This window comes from Delphinapterus leucas, chromosome 3, assembly GCF_059928025.1.
Source record: "Delphinapterus leucas isolate spDelLeu-1000000601 "Yukka" chromosome 3, BTC_Dleu_Yukka2, whole genome shotgun sequence".
NCBI classification, from domain to species: Eukaryota; Metazoa; Chordata; class Mammalia; order Artiodactyla; family Monodontidae; genus Delphinapterus; species Delphinapterus leucas.
The window spans coordinates 159,036,790-159,054,018 of NC_143131.1; the positions used below are offsets into that span (position 1 = coordinate 159,036,790).

General features: G+C 36.6%; 1 protein-coding gene across 6 annotated transcripts in view; it reads right to left on the reverse strand.

The window, feature by feature from the left end:
* The window catches only part of CNOT6 (CCR4-NOT transcription complex subunit 6), a 66,819-nt gene that overhangs the window by 12,212 nt on the left and 37,378 nt on the right, over window positions 1–17,229 (reverse strand). For 4 of the 6 annotated variants that reach the window (XM_089909805.1, XM_089909809.1, XM_089909804.1 and 1 more), the window contains 4 exons: window positions 15,560–15,645; window positions 2,050–2,154; window positions 1,899–1,967; window positions 754–926 (listed from right to left, as the gene is read on the reverse strand). In XM_089909805.1, the coding sequence (XP_089765931.1) occupies window positions 754–926; window positions 1,899–1,967; window positions 2,050–2,154; window positions 15,560–15,645 (433 nt within the window). The remainder of the gene's footprint in view (window positions 1–753; window positions 927–1,898; window positions 1,968–2,049; window positions 2,155–15,559; window positions 15,646–17,229) is intronic. The other 2 variants (XM_022566505.3, XM_089909806.1) reach the window with 2 other exon arrangements.

A 17,229-nucleotide genomic window follows, 5' to 3' on the forward strand; every position in this document is an offset into this window, starting at 1 on the left:
CCTATGCATTACCTTTATATGTACAGTTTAAGAACTTAAAAGAATTTCAAAGGACTGATCTGCAGAATGAAGAATTACATTTTTTCGATGTAAATCTGAAACCAATCAGAACACCTACCTGTCATTTTACAGGTACCAGTTGATAAGGTCAATTCTATATTGTTTAGGAGTAAAGAATAGAAAGACATACACCCCTATGCATATAGTTTTCCTTATATTTTAGAATTGGCGAGAACAAAAATCAGAGAGGTAACAGGAACTCCACAGATCAAATTTCACACCACAAGGAGAGTGACTTGCCCAAGATCATGTAAGTTATTATGAGAGTTGGACTGAGAACCCAGTTACTGGGCACCAGGTTCAATGCCCTTTCCACTTTGACCTAACTATTCAATTACCACTGGTAGTAAAGCAAATTATACCTTGATAGTGCTATAATTTTAGTAACATTGCCACCCAATTAAAAAATAGTGTACAGGAGCATCAGGGAGGAAAAAGTAAACATTTAGCTGTCATAGCAAACACTTAAAACCCAACTTAACCCATCTGCTTAATTTGGCAGCACACTGCTACAAAGCACAGCAGGCAGTGAATGCTCCCAGAATTCACTAAATACAGAAAAAGTCCATATTTTAATAACTGCTAAAGCTAGAACTTCATATGTGTCAGTGTAATGCGTTCCCAAGCTGTTCCTTGCTTGATCAATGTTGGGGCATTTCTGCAATTTAAACAAGTGCTCTTCTGATGACTTACCTGAAGACTTATGACATCAGCATTGCAACTCAAGATTTCTTGAATAATGGCCTTTTTCCTGTAGTCCCAATTTAGTGCCCATGATGGACAGTAGCCATATAACTGCCGGGTCGCATATTTATCACAAAGAACATTATAGCACATGACAGAAAACAAGGCTGTAGGAAAGATAACTTTACTTATTCACACACGTGGCAGAAAAAAAAAAACATAATTAATTTCAATAGTTTTCACTTAAATGCTAAGTTGACTTTATTCATTCAATATATATTCACTGAAAAACTGCTATATGCCAGACATGGCATAAGTAATGTTAGAAAATAAATGAAGGACAGATATGTGAACAAATTATAATATAAATAAATAATGTGTTTCCTGCTACAGAGGTACACACAGAAGGTTCAAAAACTAACAGAATACAATCTTAAGTCCTTCAGCCTCTAAGACCAGGGCTCCTCATTTCTATGTTCCCTCCACCACTTCAACAATTGTTAATGTAGAATGTGGAAACCTGACAGGTAGTTTTCTTAACAGGCATCTCTACTTTTCTTCTACAGAGCAACTACTATTAATTCACATGAAAGAAAAGGGGTATTATAGACCAAATCCTGTTGCACACATCACAGAAGTGCTCAAACTATTTTCATACAATTTTAAAAGGATATTAGAGGTCATTAGTTCAATTTCTCTTTCAAGTAGGTGTTTTGGCTATCTTAAACTTTTGTATTATCAAATACATCTGGAACACAGTACAGTTTGGAAACTTATAGTATAGAAAGATTTTCGTGTATCATAACTGAATTTGATCAATACTTTAGAGCAGAGTTCCTCAACAGCAGCACCTCTGATCTCTAGCCACAAGATGCCAAGAGCACTTCTACCAGTTGTTAACAATCAAAAAATATCTCCAGGCATTGCCAAATGTCTTCTAGGGCATAAAATCGCCTCTGGTTGAGAAGTACTGCTTTATACCAAATTTTCCGTAGCATAGTAAAGAGGCCAGGTAATCAAGTCTTCGTTATTATCTCCCAAATCAACCTTAAGCATTCTACTGTAACACTGCCCAAAATCTAAAGCATACCAACAATACTATTAGGTTTACAAAGAAAAAGTAAAAATAAGATTTAAAAAATTAGGCTACCAACCAGTTGGCCGTGTTCTGTCTGGTTCTTGTAACATAATCCAAGATCTTGGAGGTGGTTGTTCTGTTGAAACTAGTTGAATATAAAACACAAAATTAAACAATATTCTTACATATCTTTCTAAAAAAAATGGTTTAATCAAATGACCACTTACTTCTTTTTGCAGTACCTGCCAAATTATCAAGCAAATAGTTCAGTAGCCTTCTTGTTCCATCTGGTTCCAGATAGAGGTTCAATATATCCTGGGTAAGTGGATTTCCTGGAAATGTTTTTTAAATAGGTAAAATGAAACCAAGACAAATACTAAAATATTTCAAAACTGAAAAATATACCAAAATTATCAGATTATCTCTAACAATGTATATTAACTATATATATTAACCATATATAACTGTATATAAAAAACTATATATTAACTCAACATACCAAACTAGAATATTATTTTTTTTCAGCTTTTGATGTGAAGAATAAAAATGATTCATACCACATTCTACAGAAGTATCCAAAAAATGATTATTAATGTACTGATGTCAATCTAGAAGATATCTAACAGTGCTCTGCATCTGACCCTGCCTCATCAACACTTTCATAATGATCAAAAGAGAGTAAAACTGGATTGGGGAAGAGTTGGAAGAAGGACTAGGCAAAGGAAAGGTGAGAACCAATATAACGAATCACAGAATCAAAATTTAAGAACGCTACAAAGTTAATAAGAAAACATCCTAATGACAAATGCTGTCTAGCACTTAGATTTTTAAAAATTCTAATGAATAAAGTAACAGGATGGGACAGACCTGGTTTAAGATTAAGCCACTAATGAAGGGGAAAACCCCAGGGCAGTGATCCAACAGTAAATTCAATCACTGTTTCATAAGTGCCAAAAATGAAAGCTAATGCAATGATTTACATGTATTGTTAATAGTCTCAAATTCTCTCAGAAGGACTTCTTATGTACAAGTAACAGCATAGTACAGTTTCAAAAGCAAAGTTCCTATCCATGCTCCATTTTAAGAAAGACTAATAAATTCTATAGATGGAAGATAGGTAAAATGATGAGAGATCTTAGCCATTCCAAATTAAAAATAAAAAAGGTATGGACTATAAGAATGATCACCACACAGAGAAAAAAGCATTTTTTTCCTTTTCTCTTGTGAAAGAGTAGACTCAAAAGGCAGAATGAGGACCAAGCTCAGAAGTGTTTGTTAAACATTAGAATTATTTAAGATGAAATGCCCTGACCTGTGAGGTAGTGAAGTATCCTTCATTAAAAGCTGGATTACACGGATGGGAAGAATCCTAAGTTAGGATTTTAAGAACTGTAAAGGTAAAAACATGCTCCTATAAGTGCAAGGTATATATTTGTAGGAAGACAAGTAACAATAGTATCATTCCCCATATGTGTACAGTTCTTTACAGATACCAGAGTCCTGAAATTTTCATTTAGTCACAATCCTATGAGATAGGTAGCTATAACCTCAAAGTTACCAGGACCCTGTTAAGGATATCTTGAGAAAATGAAGTCAACCAAAAAACTTCTCAGTACCAGGTAAGCATCCCATTCTAACTAGACCTACATTACTGTTATTTTTACTACTTTCTAGTGCAAAAAATATTTAAAGGCAACTGCTGAGTACTTATAACTATGTGATCCTCCCTTCTAAGATCTTTCTATAAAATTAAAAACCATCCCCAAACCCAAACATCTATTTTTGACTCTCTAATAAATGCATGAAGCCAAATGGTATATTTCCCCCAACATCTGCTTGTTCTTTGGAATTCCTTTAAATTTAATCTACTTTTCATTGCCTGGAAAAATAATACACATAGGGTAAACTTAACAAGTACAATACAATTCTGGAATTAAAACATGATACTGAGTCTCAGAACTAAGGAACAAAAGTGAATGAGAGAAGTCGTTTCTGGAAAGATGAAGTAAACATACTTTTCCCTATTTCTCCTGCTGAATACAACTAAATCCCATTAATTATGTGTAAAGAAATGTAAGACTCTGAAATGTGGTAAGAAGGCAGAATGTTCAGAGACCTCAGGACCTGAGGAACAACACAGTGGTGAATTCCTTGGGTTTACTATTTGTCTCATATATCCCAGACACAGAGCTAAGAAGCCAGCAACACAGAAACACCTATGGGTACAGAAAAAAAATTCCAACAAACGCCAAAGGGCCAGGAAAGGGCAGCCTAACAAAACAAAACTTTTAGATAGTAACAGCTCTACTACAGCTAAACACCAAAGAAACATACATGGCATCCTCTCTACTCATGCCAGCAAAGACCAAGCAGGGAGCTTAGACTTACACCCTTATGAGGAAGTAAGGAGGTACCCCAACACCCCTAGCAGGGTAGGGTCAGAGAAGGCCAAGAAGGTAGCTGGGACTTTTATCCCCTCCAGGCAGTAACAAGCACCTCCTCCTCCTCCGCCCTGTGGTGTCTGCAGAGACCAAGAAGGGAAGCCTGGACTATCACCCCAACCCGCAGTAATGAGGTGCTCCTCCACCTCCCTTCTGGGGATGATGTCAGAGGAGGCTAAGGAGAGTCAAGACTTTTACCATCTCCCAACAGTAATGAGGTCACCCCAATGCAGTGACTATGGAGGCCACATAAGGAGCCAAAACTGCCACCTGTACCCAGCTGACCCTCAGGTGTCAACAAAGGCTAAGTGGAATCTTAACTCCTACCTCCCCTGGCAGTAAGGAGATAGTGTTCTCCATTTTCCCTGCCACAGCAGTGTTAGAGAAAGCCAGGAAAAAGGTTTAAATAAGATCCAGAGTCTTATAACATAATGTGAATATGTCCAGCTTCAAGTGAAAATCACTAATCATACCAAGAACCAGGAAAATTTCAAACTGAATGAAAAAGATAATAGATTCCAACACTGAGATGATAGAAACATTAGAATGATCTGAGCAAAACAGAGAAGGCATGATAAAAATGCTTCAATGAAAAATTACAAACATGCCTGAAATAAAACGACAAAAAAACAAGAAGACTCAGTAAACAAAGTTTTGGTAAACAAATGAAATGTAAAAACCAAATGGAAATATTAAAACTGTAAAATAGGATAAATGAAATAAAAAACTCAGTTGGATGGGTTCAACAGCAGAATGGAGGGTCAAAGGAAAGAATCAGTGAACTGGAAGGTATAACACTACAATTACGCAATCTGAACAACAGAAAGGAAACATTGAAAAAAATAAATGAACAGAGAGCCTCAGGGACCAGTGGAACTACAACAAAAAATTTAACATTCATGTCCTCAGAGCAACGGAAGCAGAAGAGCACAGGGCTGAAGAAGTACTAAAGAAATGGTGAAAGCTCCCCCAATTTGGCAAGAAACCTAAACCTACAGATTCAAAAACTTCAAACAGGACAAACCCAAAGGAATCTATACCAAGCAACATCATAATTAGACTTCTGAAAACTAAAGACAAAGAAAAAAATCTTGAAGGCAGCCAGAGAAAAACAACCTTATCTGTAGGGGAAAAACAATATGAATAACCACAAATTTCTCATCACAAACCAGTAGAAAGTGGCATGGTATTTTTCAAGTGCTGAAAGAAAAGACCTGTCAACCCAGAATCCTATATCCAGCGAAAATATCCTTCGGGAATGAAGGAGAAACAAAGACATTTTCAGATGACAGAGAACTAAGACACTCTGTTGCCAGCAGACCCTCCCCTAAGAGAACCATTAATGAAAGTTCTCTAAATGGAAAGGAAATGATAATAGAAGGAACCCTGGAATATCAGGAAGGAAAAAAAAGATTATGGTTTAATAAAAGGGGGGGCAAATATAATAGGCTTTCCTTCTCAAGTTTTCTAAATCTTGTTTGGCAGTTAACTGGGGGAACAGGCAAATAAAAGGTCATAAAAAGAGCTATGGTTTTTATATGTCACTCAAACTGGTAAAGTAGTAACACCAGAAGACTATGATAAATTAAGTTTATATACTGAAATACCTAGAGCAACCACTGAAAAAGATAATTCAAACACATCACAAATTAAAATGGAAATGTAAAAAGATGCTCAAGTAACCCATAGGAAAGCAAGAAAAAGAAAACAGAAAAACAAAAGCAAGGAGAACAAACAGAAAACAAAAAATAAAGTGGCAGATGTAAGCTCCAATAAATCAGTAATTATAGTAAATGTAAATGGTCTAAATAGACCAATTAAAAGACAGAAAATTGGCAGTGTGGATTTAAAAACATGACCCAACTATATGCTATCAACAAGAAACTCACTTCAAATATAACAATATAAGCAGGTTGAAAGGAAAAGGATGGAAAAAAAAATCATGCAAACATTAGCCAGAGGAAAGCAGGAGTGACTATATTAATATCAGATCAAGTAGATTTCAGAGAAAATCACCACACTGCGAGTGGCCTTATGTAACGATAAAGGGCCAATCCCCCAAGAAGAATTAGCAATTCTAAATGTGTATCTATCAAACAACAAAACTGCAAAATATTTTAAGCAAAAACAATTCCGTCCAAAAACTGATGGAACTGAAAGGACAATAGAGAAGTCTACAATTACAGCTGAAGAGGTCAACACCCCTCTCTCAAAAATTGATAGAACCAGACAAAAGTCCACAAACCATCAATCTAATAGATATCAGACAAATATATTGGATCTAACTATTTATACATCATCTACACAGTAACAGCAGAATACAAAACTCTTGCCCAATGCCCAAGGGACAAATACTAGGATAGATCATATCCTGGGCCATAAAACCAAACATCCACAAATTTAAAAGAACTGAAATTATGTAGAATGAAATCTTCAACCACAATGGAATGACACTAAAAATCAATAACTGAAAGACAATAGGAAAATGTGCAAACACTTGGAAAATTCTGAATGATCCATGGGTCAAAGAGGAAGTCTGAAGGGAAATTTCAAAATGCACTGAGCTAGTGAAAATAAAATTTGTTGCTGGACACAGCTAAAGCAGGGCCAAGAGGGAGAGTTACAGCACTAAATGCATACATCAGAAGAAAAAAGTCCCAATTCAATAATCTAAGCTTCTACCCTAAGAACCAAGAGAAAAAGTAAAATAAACCCAAAGAAAAAGCAGCATAGAAATACTAAAGAGCAGAAATCAGTGAAACTGAAAACAGAAAAGTGGAGGAAAAAAATTTTAAAGCTGTTTCTTTGACAAGATCAATAAAACTGACGAACCTTTAACCAAGACTGATAAAGAAAAAGAGAGACAAAAATTACCAATATCAACAACGAAAGGGAATAAGGGTATCACTACAGACCCTACAGAAATCAGAAGGATAAGGGAATACTATAAACAACTCTACATACATAAATTTAACAACACAGATGATATGGGCCACTTCCCTGAAAAACACAAATCATCACAACTCACCCAGTAGATAATTTAATAGCACTACACCTAGTAAAGGAAATGAATTCATAATTTTAAAACTACCAGAAAAGAAATCAACCCAGACTGTTGCACTGAAAAATTCTACTAAACATTTAAAAAAGGATTAACTCTAATTCTACAGAATCTCTTCTGGAAAACAGAAGATGAGGGAACACTTTCAAATTCATTTCATAAAGCTAATATCATCTTGATACCAAAACCAGGCAAAGTGAGTATAAAACAAACAAAAAACAAAACTACAAATATCTCTCATGAATACAGTCAAAAATCATTAAAATATTAGCATACACTTACCAGCAATAAACAAATTATATACCATGATCAAGCAGATTTTATTCTAGGAATGCAAGCCTGGTTCAATATTCAAAAATTAATTATCAGGCTAAAGACGAAAAATTATATATCACATATCAACTGATGGAGAACAAACATTTGACAAAATTAAATACCCATTCATGATTTAAAACTCTCAGAAAAAGAAGGATAGAAGGAAAAATCCTCAAATTGATGGGGCATCTACAAAATACCCATGCTAACATTATACTGAATAATGAAGACAGAATACTTTCTAAGGTCGGGGAAAAGGGGGGATGTCTGCTCTCACAACTCTTATTCAACATAGAGCTGCAAGTTCTGGTCAGTGCCATAAGGCAAGAAAAAGGAAAGAAAAGCATACATATTGGAAAGAAATAAACTTCTCCCTATTTGCAGATGACTAATTTTCTACATAGAAAAGAAATTTTTTAATTACTAAAAAACCTACAAAAAATAGAAAAACCAACTCCTAGAACTATAATTGGGTTCAACAAAGTAGAATGATACAAAATCAAGCCTTGGTAAATTTAAGAAAATTGAAATAGTATCAAGTATCTTTTCTGACTACAATGCTATGAGACTAGATATCAATTACAGGAAAAAAATCTGTAAAAACTACAAACACATGAGGCTAAACAATACACTACTAAATAACCAAGAGATCACTGAAGAAATCAAAGAGGAAATCAAAAAATACCTAAAAACAAATGACAATGAAAACACGACGACCCAAAACCTATGGGATGCAGCAAAAGCAGTTCTAAGAGGGAAGTTTACAGCAATACAATCCTACCTCAAGAAACAACAAATGTCTCAAATAAACAAACTAACCCTACACCTAAAGCATTAGAGAGAAGAACAAAAAAAAAACCCCAAAGTTAGCAGAAGGAAAGAAATCATAAAGATCAGATCAGAAATAAATGAAAAAGAAATGAAAGAAATGATAGCAAAGATCAATAAAACTAAAAACTGGTTCTTTGAGAAGATAAAACAAAATTGATAAACCTTTAGCCAGACTCATCAAGAAAAAAAAGGGAGAAGACTCAAATCAACAGAACTAGAAATGAAAACGGAGAAGTAACAACTGACACTGCAGAAATACAAAGGATCATGAGAGATTACTACAAGCAACTATATGCCAATAAAATGGACAACCTGGAAGAAATGGACAAATTCTTAGAAAAGCACAACCTTCTGACACTGAACTAGGAAACTGAAAATATAAACAGACCAATCACAAGCACTGAAATTGAAACTGTGATTAAAAATCTTCCAACAGGACTTCCCTGGTGGTGCAGTGGTTAAGAACCCGCCTGCCAGTGCAGGGGACACGGGTTCGAGCCCTGATCCGGGAAGATCCCATATGCCGCGGAGCAAGAAAGCCCGTGCGCCACAACTACTGAAGCCCATGCGCCTAGAGCCCGTGCTCCACAACAAAGAGAAGCCACTGCAATGAGAAGCCCGTGCACCGCAACGAAGAGTAGCCCCCCCTCACTGCAACTAGAGAAAGCCTGTGCGCAGCAACGAAGACACAACGCGGCCCAAAACAAAACAAAACAAAAGAAACAGGTTAAAAAAATATCTTCCAACAAACAAAAGCCCAGGACCAGATGGCTTCACAGGCAAATTCTATCAAACATTTAGAGAAGAGCTAGCACCTATACTTCTCAAACTCTTCCAAACAATCCCAAACTCATTTGCGGAGGGAGGAACAATCCCAAACTCATTCTATGAGGCCACTATCACCCTGATACCAAAACCAGACAAAGATGTCACAAAAAAAGAAAACTACAGGCCAATATTATGGATGAACATAGATGCAAAAATCCTCAACAAACTACTAGCAAACATAATCCAACAGCACATTAAAAGGATCATACACCATGATCAGGTGTGGTTTATCCCAGGAATGCAAGGATTCTTCAATATACACAAATCAATCAATGTGATAAACCATATTAACAAATTGAACGAGAAAAATCACACGATCATCTCAATAGATGCAGAAAAAGCTTTCGACAAAATTCAATACCCATTTATGATAAAAACCCTCCAGAAAGTAGGCACAGAGGGAACTTACTTCAACATAAGAAAGGCCATATATGACAAACCCACAGCCAACATCGTTCTCAATGGTGAAAAACTGAAACCATTTCCACTAAGATCAGGAACAAGACAAGGTTGCCCACTCTCACCCCTATTATTCAACATAGTTTTGGAAATTTTAGCCACAGCAATCAGAGAAGGAAAGGAAATAAAAGGAATCCAAATCAGAAAAGAAGAAGCAAAATTGTCACTGTTTGCAGATGACATGATACTATACATACAGAATCCTAAAGATGCTACCAGACAACTACTAGAGCTAAGCAATGAATCTGATAAAGTAGCAGGATACAAAATTAATGCACAGAAATCTCTTGCATTCTTATACACTAATGATGAAAAATCTGAAAAAGAAATTAAGGAAACACTCCCATTTACCATTGCAACAAAAAGAATAAAATACCTAGGAATAAACCTACCTAAGGAGGCAAAAGACCTGTATGCAGAAAACTATAAGACACTGATGAAACAAATTAAAGACGATACAAGCAGATGGAGAGATATACCTTGTTCTTGGATTGGAAGAATCAACATTGTGAAAATGATTATACTACCCAAAGCAACCTGCAGATTCAATGCAATCCCTATCAAATGACCAATGGCATTTTTCATAGAACTAGAACAAAAAATTTCACAATTTGGGGCTTCCCTGGTGGCGCAGTGGTTGAGAGTCCGCCTGCCAAAGCAGGGGACACGGGTTTGTGCTCCAGTCCGGGAGGATCCCACGTGCCGCGAAGCGGCTGGGCCCGTGAACCATGGCCGCTGAGCCTGCGTGTCCAGAGCCTGTGCTCCACAACGGGAGAGGCCACAACAGTGAGAGGCCTGCGTACCGCCAAAAAAAAAAAATTTTTTTTCACAATTTGTATGGAAACACAAAAAACCACGAATAGCCAAAGCAATCTTGAGAAAGAAAAATTGAGCTGGAGGAATCAGGCTCCCTGACTTCAGACTATACTACAAAGCTACAGTAATCAAGAGAGTATGGTACTGGCGCAAAAACAGAAATACCAATCAATGGAACAGGATAGAAACCCACGCACATATGGTCACCTTATCTTTTTTTTTTTTTTTTTTTGCAGTACGCGGGCCTCTCACTGTTGTGGCCTCTCCCGTGGTGGAGCACAGGCTCTGGACGCACAGGCTCGGCAGCCACGGCTCACGGGCCTAGCCGCTCCGCAGCATGTGGGATCTTCCCAGACCGGGCACGAACCCGCGTCCCCTGCAACAGCAGGCGGACTCTCAACCACTGCGCCACCAGGGAAGCCCGGTCACCTTATCTTTGATAAAGGAGGCAAGAATATACAATGGAGAAAAGGCAGCCTCTTCAATAAGTGGTGCTGGGAAAAATGGACAGCTACTTGTAAAAGAATGAAATTAGAACACTCCCTAACACCATACATAAAAATAAACTCAAAGTGGATTAAAGACCTAAATGTAAGGCCGGACACTATAAAACTCTTAGAGGAAACATAGTCAGAACACTCTATGACATAAATCACAGCAATATCCTTTTTGGCCCACCTCCTAGAGAAATGGAAATAAAAACAAAAATAAGCAAATGGAACCTAATGAAACTTAAAAGCTTTTGCACAGCAAAGGAAACCATAAACAAGACCAAAAGACAACCCTCAAAATGGGAGAAAATATTTGCAAATGAAGCAACTGACAAAGGATTAATCTCCAAAATTTACAAGCAGCTCATGCAGCTCAATATCAAAAAAAACAAACAACCCAATCCAAAAATGGGCAGAAGACCTAAACAGATATTTCTCCAAAGAAGATATACAGATTGCCAACAAACAGATGAAAGAATGCTCAACATCATTAATCATTAGAGAAATGCAAATCAAAACTACAGTGAGGTATCATCTCACACCTGTCAGAATGACCATCATCAAAAAGTCTACGAACAATCAATGCTGGAGAGGGTGTGGAGAAAAGGGAACCCTCTTGCACTGTTGGTGGGAATGTAAATTGATACAGCCACTATGGAGAACAGTATGGAGGTTCCTTACAAAACTAAAAATAGAACTACCATACGACCCAACAATCCCACTACTGGGCATATACCCTGAGAAAACCATAATTCAAAGAGTCATGTACCACAATGTTCATTGCAGCTCTATTTACAATAGCCAGGACATGGAAGCAACCTAAGTGTCCATCAACAGATGAATGGATAAAAATGTGGCACATATATACAATGGAATATTACTCAGCCATAAAAAGAAACAAAATTGAGTTATTTGTGGTGAGGTGGATGGACCTAGAGACCGTCACACAGAGTGAAGTAAGTCAGAAAGAGAAAAATAAATACCATATGCTGACACATATATATGGAATCTAAAATAAGAAAAAATGGTTCTGAAGAACCTAGGGGTAGGACAGGAATAAAGACACAGATGTAGAAAATGGACTTGAGTACACTAGGAGGTGGAAGGGTAAGCTGGGACAAAGGGATAGAGTGGCATGGACATATATATACTACCAAATGTAAAACAGATAGCTAGTGGGAAGCAGCCACATAGCACAGGGAGATCAGCTCGGTGCTTTTTGTCCATCTAGAGGGGTGGGATAGGGACGATGGGAGGGAGGCGCAAGAGGGAGGAGATATGGGGATATACGTATATGTATAACTGATTCACTCTGTTATACAGCAGAAACTAACACACCATTGTAAAGCAATTATACTCCAATAAAGATGTTAAAAAAATCAAATAGTGACAATACCAAACACTGATAAGGATGCAAAGAAACTGGATCACTCATTTATTACTGGTAAAAATGTAAAATAGTACAGCAGTCTGGAAAACAACCTGGCAGGTTCTTAAAAAAAACTGACCATGAAATTAACCTATGACCCAGCAACTGCACTCCTGGGCATTTATCTTAGAGAAATGAAGACTTACATTCACACAATAACCTGCACACAAAATGTTAACAGCAGCTTCATCTGTAACAGCAAAATACTGGAAACCACCCAGATGTCCTTAAATAGGTCAATGGTTAAACAACCTGTGATACATCCATACCAAGTAATACTACTCAACAATATAAAGGAGCAAACACCCAACAACCTGGGTGAATCTCCGAAGAAATAACCTTGGGTGTGGGGAGGGGAACCCAATCTCAAAAGGTTACACACAGCATGATTCTATTTATATATTATTTTTTAAATAACAAAATTATAGAAATAGATAACATATCAGTGGTTGTCAGAAGTTCAGGAGTGAACTGGGGCAAGAGGAAAGCAAGTGTGCCTATCAAAGGGCAACATGAGGGATCCTTTGGTGATGGAACTGTTCTGTACCTTGACTGTATCAATGTCAATATCCTGGTTGTGATGCTGTACTACAGTTTTTGTTTTGTTTTGTTTTTTGTTTTCTGGCTGCAGTGGGTCTTCGTTACTGCGCGGGGGCCTTCTGTAGTTGCAGCGAGCGGGGACTACTCTGTTGTGGTGTACGGGCTTCTCATTGCGGTTGCTTCTCTTGTTGCGGAGCACAGGCTCCAGACGCGTGGGCTCAGTAGTTGTGGCTCGCGGGCTCTAGAGTGCAGGCTCAGTAGTTGTGGCGCACGGGTTTAGTCACTCCTCAGCATGTAGGATCTTCCTGGACCAGGGCTTGAACCTGTGTGTCCTGCATTGGCAGGCGGATTCTTAACCACTGTGCCACCAGGCAAGTCTATGTAGTATAGTTTTGAAAGATGTTATCACTGGGGGGAAATTGGTAAAAGGCACATGGATTGTTCCCTGAATTATTTCTTACAGGTTCACATAAATCTCTTATCTCAAAATAAAAAAAAGAATACACTATCTAAGGTTCTAGTCCTATCTTTCACAGTAGAACAATTTTGAAGAACATGGAAAAATGTAAAAAAAAAAAAAAAAAGTGACGCATGCTAGCCCTATGCAATCAACTTTAAAGAAAATGATATGAACTGATTCATGAGGCAGAAGTACTTTGGCTCTGTACGAATGGATAAAATAGCAAATAGACATGATTTTTGAACTAAGTGATACATTTTCTCTTCCAAATAATTAACAGGTGCCATGAGAAATCATTAAAGAAGTTTTCAGAGAGCAAGGAAAATGTAACTGTTTTAAGAAGTAGCTAGCACAGCATTAAAGTGTAAGTTGCAAAGTCAGGAAAATAACATAGGATTTGTCTTAAAAAGTTCGAAATCAAGTGAAAAGACTGCTATTGCAGACAGACGTGTAACAACGTCCAACAGAATAGCTGAGATAAACGAACTATCTCGGTGAAACTATACTTCCAAGAAAGAAACATAAAGGCATAAATGTTGAACAGTAAAGGATCTTTCTGAAGTGGAAGACCAAGGACTAATCAAAAACAAATGTGCCATAAAGACTTCCCTACCTGGCCCCAGCGTTTACTTAAATCAGTGTGAAAATTTGTGAGCAATGACCCTAACTTCAAATAAAGTTTGTAAATCCTTAGAGAAATGAATACAGATTAAGGTTTGTAAAATATATACTGTAAGATTACAAAACCTTGAACCAGAAGGACACACAACAGTAGCTGCCTCTGGGACGAGAAAGAGACTAGAAGAGGAACAAAGAGGGCCTTAATGTTCTGTAATGTTCTATTTCTTTTGCATTAAAAAATGGACACAAAAGTGACAAAATATTAATTGTTAATTCTGGTAGTCTGTATATGAATTACACTTTGCCACATTTTATATATTTGTTTTTCAAATTTCAAAATAGGAAAATAAGAATAAATTAGACTTATCATAGGGGGATACAACAGAAAAGGCATTTGCAGCTCACATTTCCCTGACTTCCATTTTAAGAGGCCTCAGCCAGTGTAGCCCATACAGACAAAAACTTTCCAAAGAATGATTTATAAAGCTGATGTTTGTTGAACATGGTTTTACATATATTTGTAAATGTATTATTTGCAATTTCCATTTGTTTTTGTGAATACCATTACTTTTATAATATGAAATGGATTTACAGAAATAAAACCTCACTTTATAACTGTATTTTTAAGAAATAAAAGTACACTTCTTGAAGACTTCATCATGTGATTTTTTTGGGGGGCCACACCACATAGCATGTGGGATCTTAGTTCCCCCACCAGGGATCAAACCCATGCCCCCTGCAGCAAAGGGCAGAGTCATAACCACTGGACTGCCAGGGAAGTCCCCCTGTGATCTTTTTTAAGGAATCAATTATAGAGTAAGCTGGATACATCTACAAGACTGGTGAAGAACCACAATGTGATAAAAAAATTTATAGGTTTTGACATATTATTAAAATGGGACTTTTAACCTTGCTGGTTTAAAAAAATATTTCCCAATAGTTCTTACTAGGTTAATTATGTCCCCGAGTTCTAAAATATTAGTAAAGTCCTTATAAATCAATTTTATTTTTGAGTTTTAAAGAAATGCTTAAATACTGGTCTTTATTAGAGGATCCAAACAGATCAAAATTTTCTACTTGCTTTCTGCATTTTGTGAGAATCTCCATTTTTTGAGATTTGAACATAAAACAAACAAATAAAAAAAGCTGTTTTACAGCATGATGAAATAAAGTCTGACGTCAGGAATGTATCACCAAAACATAGAGGTGACTAAAAGAAAGGCTAGAAAAGCAAGGCTGGGCTAGGAGCAAAAAATAAGAAGAAGACTAGCAGACAATCTATAGGTGAAAAAGAAAGAAAACCATTGGACTGTATCTAACAAAATGATGAACTCTGGGGAAGAGTGAACCTGCAAATCCCTGGCAAAAGGATTCCCTTTAATGGCTTCTTTAGACTCAAAGACATACATACAAACCACAAGAAGCACAAATATGGGAAGTCATACCTTTCAGGCCTAAAGTCTGCAACTGAAACAGTTTTCCCAGCTCAAAAGGTAGAACTCGTAACAGGTTGTTATTTAAATGGAGTTCCCTGTTGATGTAAAAATTCCAGGAAGTCAGAAGATATATTAACCTTTAACTAACAGCTAAAATCAACAATATAATTTCTAGGAATATAAGGTGTAAGTTCCTAAGAATACAAAATTTAGTATTATATGCCAATGTCTAGTATAGTGCTTCTTAAATCATATGTGGTTAGAAAAACAAACAAACAAAAAGACACAACAAAAAACCCCAAACTGCCACAGACCAATACATTTGTAAAACATAGGAAAAAAATCAATTACTATAAAAATGTGATGAGAAAAAAAAAGACCCACAAAATATAAGCCCCAATTTTTTTAAGGGTATTGGATTCAAAAGACACTTGCTGTGTATCTCACTGCAGGCTGGTGACACACTTTGAAAATGGCACAGTCCAGATACCACCCTGAGAGCAGAACTGGTCTAGCATACATGGAGGTCTAATACACATGTTTAAGAAAGTGGAAATGATAAAACAGCCTAACATGTGAACTGTTAAAAGAAAATTTAAATGATCATATAGTACCAAATCAAAATAGTTTACGGTAGTTGTACAATATGTTTATGATTAATAATACTAAAGTTTTACTTTAGAAATAATGGCAGCTATATTAATAGCTACTGATTATTTTAATGATTTGTTTTGTATAGAAAATATAACTATGAAAGGAATCTTCAGTAGGAAAAAAAGACCCAATATTAAGATATTGGCAATGTCCTATGATAAGTTTTATTTGTCAATGTTTACATGTGAATGTGAACTACTGATACTTCTATAGCCCTTGGTTCTTGGAATTTAAATGAACCTTGGTTACCACTGAGTAAACCAGAGGTTGGTGAGGCCATAAACTGAATAAGAAAAACTCACTCTGAATACTTGGTTCCTGTTTATTTCCAAATATATCACACAGGAAAGGAGGTCCTTTAAGTAAATTTGGTTCAGGGGATTAAAAATAGTCATGGTATACACTCAATAATTAAGCCTAAAAAATGTCAAAGGGCTGGAATGGAAGCAATAGAGGTAAAGAAACTCTCACAAGGTCCTTATTCCTTTTTACTATGCAGCAAATGATAGAAGGCAGCAGAAAAGCCAGTGGAATTTAAAAAAAAAGGGGGGGTAATATGAAATGGGGCAAGATTTTCTATTGGGATTAACATAATAGCTGGAAATTGGCTTTATATTCAATCTGGGTAGATCTCATCTATCTTATAAAACAGAGGTTACAGCAATTACCATTTACTAATACAATATGTACCAAGCAGAGTTGCTAGTAGTTTCTTAGTCATTATCTCAAATATCTCTAATCTCATCCTTAGTTGGGTCATTATCATAGCAACTTCATGGATGAAGAAACACTCTGCAAGGTTGTATGAAGCTTGCCCAAAATCACACAACTTGTAAATGACTGAGTCAGGTTTCTAACCTGAACTCTGTGTGACTCCACATCCTATCAACCTCCTATAGCCCACACTATAGGTCCCCATATTCAATCACTAATTCTAGCTTCTTTCAAGTCCTGGCTTTGTTACTGTCATGCATACAAGCCCTGGGATGGCCAAAATGGGATCATTAATTGTCAATGGCTTCCTG